Source organism: Vombatus ursinus, unplaced genomic scaffold (genome assembly GCF_900497805.2).
Source record: "Vombatus ursinus unplaced genomic scaffold, bare-nosed wombat genome assembly UNPS02014807.1, whole genome shotgun sequence".
Lineage (NCBI taxonomy): Eukaryota > Metazoa > Chordata > Mammalia > Diprotodontia > Vombatidae > Vombatus > Vombatus ursinus.
In genome coordinates, this window is record NW_020954585.1 from 46,465,843 (window position 1) to 46,472,897 (window position 7,055).

General features: G+C 47.7%; 1 protein-coding gene across 1 annotated transcript in view; it reads right to left on the bottom strand.

The window, feature by feature from the left end:
- Positions 1–819: 819 nt before the first annotated feature.
- SLC29A4 (solute carrier family 29 member 4) overlaps positions 820–7,055 on the bottom strand; it is a 43,127-nt gene continuing 36,891 nt past the window's right edge. The window contains exons 7-10 of the mRNA XM_027874295.1: positions 6,657–6,792; positions 5,496–5,683; positions 2,665–2,905; positions 820–962 (exon numbers count right to left, since the gene is read on the bottom strand). Of these exons, the coding sequence (XP_027730096.1) occupies positions 820–962; positions 2,665–2,905; positions 5,496–5,683; positions 6,657–6,792 (708 nt within the window). The remainder of the gene's footprint in view (positions 963–2,664; positions 2,906–5,495; positions 5,684–6,656; positions 6,793–7,055) is intronic.

Below are 7,055 nucleotides of genomic sequence, written 5' to 3' on the forward strand. Positions count from 1 at the left end.
GTTCAAATGGTTCCCTTTCCCCACTAGGGGCATGCCTTCTGCTGCTCCTGCCCCAGGAACACTGTGGGGCTCTAAGCCAGGCCTGGTGTAGGACTGGGGTGCATGGCTTGATTATAATAAGGCTTTGAGTTGCCTTGACACAGCTGGACTCTACCTCTGGCCTGTTCCCTCCATACCAGCCCAGAAGCTCTGCCCCACCTGTTACACCCCAAGAGTCAGGATCAATCAATGAGGCAGGAGGTAAGAAGAAGCAGGAGGGAGGAAGAGAGGAATCTTTAGGGAGAGGCTTCCACGTGTGTATACACACACACACACACACACACACACACACTCACACACTCACATTCATACACATACATGCACATTCACACACCCACACACACTCACATATATTCTCCCAGGTGTGTGTGGGGGGGTGGGGGGACTGGCTCTTGCTCATAATCCCCCTCAAGCTGGGTCCTCTGATTTTCTCCCGTCAAAGTCAGCCACCTCTCTCTGAAGCCAGGCCCTGAGGCTTCCTCACAAGTACTCACAGACTTCCTATTGCTGTCAGACAGAGTAAGAGGTGTAAGTTAGGGGAGTGAAGAGGGATGGATTTTTCCAAAATTTGGGTTTTTTTGGTTTGTTTTGCTAGGGGATTGGGTTGTGGAGTACAGAGGAAAGGGAAGGAGGCTTAACTTATGCACAGGCAGAAGAGTGAAACCTCCCCACAGAATCCAGGCCCCAGACACACCACTACCCACCCACCCACACACACTCACACACACCCCTGTGTGCACACTGGCCAGCTGGTCTTCCTGCCTGGGCCCTGAGGCCCGCTCAGTACCCTGACGTGAAGGTGTTATTGAAGGTTTCAGTGTAGAAGCAGGTGCTGTGGGAGGTACTAGTGAGGCTATAGGCGAAGTAGGCGACGGCTGAGCCCAGAGTCAGTCCTGTCATGTAGGAAACCGTCATAGTGTTGCCTGGAAAAGAGAAGAGAGTACCTGCTTATCCCCTGCTGAGGGAAGCTGTGACCCCAGACCAGGGGTGGGGAACCTGAATCCTTAAGTGGCCTTCTAAATCCTTAAGTGTGGTCTTTTGACTCTATCCAAATTTTACAGAACAAATCCTTTTGGATTTTTTAGATTTGTTGTGGGCCTAGACCCTTGATGTTAGGGCCTTAAAAAGGGATGTAAGCTTGCAACTAATCAACTGAAAATCAATTTAAGAAGGTGGGCCCACCCTGCCCATCCCCTGACCTCCATTTGGGGGTGGAGGTGCCCATTACCTAGATGGTTCATGGTGTAGCACTTGGCTTGGAGTCAGGAAGACCTGAGTTCAGATCTGACTTCAGACCCTTCCTAGCTGAGAGTGACCCATTTGTCTCACTGTAAAATGGGGATAATAACAGCACCTACCTCACAGTGTTGTTGTGAGGATCAAATGAAATAATATTTATAAAAAGTGCTTAGCACAGTGCCTGGCACATAGTAGGTGCTATATAAATGCTTCTTCCCTTTCCTCCCACTCAGCTGCAGACCTTTGTTGTGCCTCTGACAGATGGCTATGCATCTTCTGCTTGTGCACTTCCAAGGACAGGAGGCTCACTATCTCCTCACAAAGCAGATGGTTCCTTTGTCATCAGCTTTATTTGCTGGGAAATCCTTTGACGTAAGAGCTGAAATCTGTGTCCCAGTCAGTTTTTGCCCATCGGTCCTAGCTCTACCCTCTGGAGTCACACAGAATATGTCTCAATTCCTTTTTTGGGGATGTGGGGGGAAGGGAAGACTAGACTTGGGATTTCATTTTTAAATTTATTGTATTTATTTATTTATTTTTAGGCAACTGGGATTAAGTGACTTGCCCAGGGTCAGACAGCCACATAAGTGTCAAGTGTCTGAGGCCAGATTTGAACTCAGGTCCTCCTGACTCCAAGGCTGGAGCTCTATCTACTACGCTAGACTTAGGATTTCATCAGATCTCCTGGTGAGGAATTTCCTCTATCAATTGATTTTCACAACTACCCATGAAGGTAGGTGCTATTATTATTCCCATTTTACAGATGAGGCTAAAGTTAAGTGACTTGTCCAAGGTCACATGGGGCTAACATCTGAGGAAGAATTCAAACTCAGGTCTTTCTGATTTTAAGACAGGCACTCTATCCATTCTACCACCTGACTTTCTTGTGCTGAAATGGGCATTGACAGAGCAAAGACTATGTACTGAGAGAGGGTAAGAGAAGAAATGGAAGATGGGCACTGGGTGCCTGAAGGGAAGAACCATGGGTAGGCAGTGGGTGAGGGAGAAGAACAGAAAAAAAGATGGGGGGTGGGGGAGATCAAAGACAAACTTCAATGACAGCAAATTTTTTCTGAGGACAAGCCATTCCAATAGGTGGCAATGGCCTATGAGATAACCTCTCTGGGTCTCAGTTTCTTCAGCTGTAAAATTAGATTACACATAATTGCAAAGGTCTTGTCCAGCTCTAAGGTGCTATTAACCCCTAGAAGGGCCTGGGTGGGGAGGGGGTGCAGAGGGAGTGAGGAAGTATTTGGGATAGGCAATTGTGAGTTTTTAACCCAGTGGTAAGGTTGGGATCTTCTGGAGCTGGGCTCATCGACATGCACTGCCTTGCCCAAGGTTACTAATGGGCAGTAGACCTCATGTTGAGCCAGCTCCCCATACCTGCAAGCTCTCGATGCTCAGGGCTCACTTTGCCCGCAGCCAGGATCATAGGCACGCTGCCAAAGTAGCCGTTGCTGATGCCCATGAGGAGGGAGAAGATGCAGGGCCAGGCAGGGTGACTGAAGGTGGGCTTCCCACTGGGGTACACACACAAGATGAAGAGAGGGATGAAGACCACCCGTAGGCAGGAGTAGATGAGGAGGTGGGTCCCTCGCCAGTCGTAGGGCAGGGCTGCCAGGATCTGTAAGAGAAAGCAAAAGGCATGGGAGCCACAGTGGACATGGTGCCCAGCCAGGGCGCGAGCAGGGGCCAGCGGGCATAACAATCCAAGTCAGCAAACATTAAGTAACCATGAACCTTGTATCTTTGGGGAACATACAAAGTTCAGTTAAGACGCGATCCCTGCCCTCATGTTGCTTATGGTCTGGTAGGGAGATAAGACAAAAACACAAATGACTATTATACAAAATACTAAAGAAGACAGGCAGTGTGGTAGAGTGGTTAGGGAGCCCACTTTGAAGCCAGGAAGACTTGAGAGAGTATTCAGGATACAAATAGACTGAGAGGAGCAAGAGGGCATTCCAGAGAGGGAAATGATAACAATTAACGAGAAAAATATTAAAAATATCTCTTTCCCAAGAGAGGCTAGAGTTAAGGGCTAGAGTTAATCTTGAAGCCAGGAAGACCTGGGTTCAAATTCCAGCTCTGATGTATGGCCCTAGGCATACCACTTGACTTTCTCAGTTTTCTGAGTAACTCTCGACACCTATATGTTTCAGCAAAGGTAATGCCCTTCATGGGGCAACTAGGTGGCATGGTGGATAGAGTGCTGGGCCTGGAGTCAAGAAAACTTAACTTCCTAAGTTCAAATCCAGCCTGAGACTTACTAGCTAAGCGATACTGGGTAAATTACTTAATCCTGTTTGCCTCAGTTTTCTCATCTGTAAAATGAGCTGGAGAAGGAAATGGCAAACCACTTCAATATCTCTGCCAAGAAAACCCCAACTAAACACGACTAAAATGACTGAATAATAGCAAAGCAGAAGGACAAGTCGTCTGGCAGTGTTATGAAGGGTGGATTAGAGAGGGGAGAGAGTGTGGTCAGGATGAAATATCGGGAGGCCACTGAATAATCAAAGGATCAGGGACGTAGAGCTGGAAGGGATCTTTGAGGTCATTTAGTCCAACTCCTTATTTTATAGTAGGGAAACTGAGGCCCTCAAAGTGAAGTGACTTGCCCAAGGTCACCCAGGTAATAAGTGGCCATGATAGGATTTGAACCCAGGACCTCTGACTCCAAGTCCCAGATACTGGATTGGATTGTGCCAGGCCTTCCTCCAGGGTGGGGCTGCTCCACAGTGGCAGATGCTTCAGTGCTGGGCATCTGAGCTCTAGAACGTGGAAGTTCTAGGAAGGACCTGGGTTCTAGGAAGGTGCTGCAAATTGTTGAATTACTCTCCTATGGAAAACTGGAGTCTAGTCATGTCCAGTGTCAAGCCCCACCCTCTTCACTTGTGAGAACTAGAGTCTTAGAGCCAAATAACACAGGATTCTTCCACTTGTTCCTGGGCAACCAAAGTCAAGATTTAGATCAGTCACAGAAAGGGACCCAAGAAGAGTAACCTTTCATGGACAAATTCCTTTTTCTCTACTTGGGATTCTTACAGAGCCCTGGGAGGCCGGCAGGCCCTGGAATAATGTTCTCATTTTTTCTTTTTCAGCTGAGGAAATTGAGAATTAGAGCAGTAAGTGACCTACCCAAAAGCCCGCAGTAGAGTCAAGGTCGGAATTCAGGTTTACCCAGTTCAAGGTCAGTGCGTTGCTCTCAGGGAAGGCATATTGCTGCCTATCACATGAGGCCTGCCAATTATTCTTCCTCCCAATATCTCTCCCACTAATTTGTCTTGGGACATTACATGCTTTTTTTTTTTTTTTTAAATTTCTGGTTCTGACTTCTTCCCCTCCTTCCAATCCCCTCCCCCACCCACCGAGAAGGTAAGAAATATGATACTCATTGTACATATACCATCAAGTAAGTGACATTCCTAAGAGCCTTATGCAGACACATACATTATATGTCCTGCCCTCATGACAGGAGAGGAGAGGGCTAGTCTAACCAGGTTAGCTAGTTAGATAACTAGGTTATGTTATTGGAGAGGGATAATATAGTTAGTTTATCTAGCTAACTCATTATAACCTGCTTCACCTAAGAGAAAATAGGGCCTTGAAGAGATAGGGGCAGAAGCGTGAGGGAAGAGTTAGAGAGAGGTCTGAAAGATGGGGTACCACTATAGGAGTAGTGGGGGAAGGAGGAAAGGGCATTGGTGCTTCTGGGATCCTATCCTATGCTCAGTTGGCACGCCAATCTACAATAAGGTGACGAACTTACCTCTCCCAAAGGCATTTGTGTTTTAATGCAGGTCTCCTGAAAACTGAAAACCCAGTTGGAAAGGTAGAATTTTTTTTTTTTTGGTGAGGCAATTGGGGTTAAGTGACTTGCCCAGGGTCACACGGCTGGTAAGTGTCTGAGGTCACATTTGAACTCAGGTCCTCCTGACTCCAAGGCCGGAGCTCTATCCACTTTGCCACCTACCTGCCCCGGAAAGGTAGAATTTCAAATCTTGGAAGACCTAAATTTGAGTAGGGATGTGGAGATAATGCATATGGGATGGTCTTCCTAGTATCTGTCAAATCAGAACATGTAGGTGGCCACCTACTTCACCCATGCATAAGGCCACCTAGGGACAGAGAGGTGGGCTGTTCCACTGACCTGGAGCTTCCTCCTAAGGAACCCTTTCACTAGGCTCGGTATGATACGCTCTGGGTCCTACCTTGCCCACGAAGTCAGAGAGGTTGAATATGGCCATAACAAGGATCGGGAGCCACTCGCCCAGAGTGCAGTTGCGGATCTCTGATTCCAGCCCGGGAAAGAGGCACAGCGTGATGAAGTAGGACATTGCTATGGAGAGCATGTAGGCCCAGATCACCCGGGACACCACATACCGCTGCAGCATCATGGCTGGTAGGAGGAAACACCCAAAGCTGTTATCATCAGCATGCCCCCTCTCCCTTCTTTTCCCATCATAGAATCATAGAATATTTGAATCCAAAGGCACCGTAGAGACCACCAAGTCCAAACTGCTCATTTTACAAAGGAGGAAACAAATTCATACAAGGTGACTTGGTGGTTAAGCTAGAACTTGAATCCAGATTCTCCAAAGTCAAGTGGTCCTTCCATCAACTCACTGCATCCATAGAAGTGGTTCAAACTGTGGCTGCCCCTAGTTTCTGTGGGACCCACTTGATATCTGGCTACTCCAAGGAAAAAGGCCCTTAGGCCTCGATGAGCTCTGAGAAATTATGTCGTCCACACCTCTCATTTTACAAATAGGGAAAACGAGGTCCTGAAAAGTGAAGCAACTTACCCGACATTATACAGCTAATCAGTGGCAAAATCAAGTCTACAGTGCCTCTGGTTCAGACTCCTTTTTGGAGGAATACAGCCTTTGAAATGGGGATTTGGTGGCTCGGGAGCAGCGGCTGAGTTGGCAAGGGTTAAGCCAATTTAAGAATGGCATGATGTTGAGTTGTCCAGGTATCATTCAAGGGGACACTGACATAACCACAGATGATTTCAGCTGCTACATGGACATGTGGTCTCTTCCATTCCCTCTGACTTCTCCATATGAATATGTGTGAGAGGTGAGGAGGGGTAGATGTGGTTAAGCCCTGGACAAGAATGACCACCCTTGCTGATCTGGTGGGGAAAAGCAGGTGCAAAAGAAGGGTCTCTTTTGGGACGGCCCCATAAAAAAACAGTGAAAGGGACCCTGGAATCCCCTTACACCTCACCATGACCTGTCCTTCAATACTGATGGCAACAGGAAGACTGACAGGACCATCTGTCTTCTTCTCCCGCTCTCTTCCTGTCCCCAACTCCATCCCTGTTCCTTTCCCTCCAGCCCAGCTGGGACGGACGCTGTTTCCCCTACCTCGGAAGTTGGGCCAGCTCCTCTTGAATTTGGGCAGAGGGACATCAAATCTCATGTAGGTCCCACCACCAGCCAGCTCAGCATCATGGCTCATGCTGCCCTGAGGGGAACCCCCTGGACCATGATGGCGATCCTCCTGAAAGGGTGGGGGTGGTGGGGAAGAAAGGGAAAAAGGAATCAGGGTACGATCCTGGTGGAAGGGGCCACCAGCATGCCCTCAAAGAGATCCTCGCATCCCAGAACATCACAGCCAGAAGGGACATTGGACATCATCTAGTCAAACCCCTTCATTTAAAAAAAAAAAAAAGATTTTTATTTAGATTCTGCACTTAACAACTGGAATATTTGCATATTCATGGTGGAACAGAAAAAGAGAGAACACTGTACATGAAATTTCAG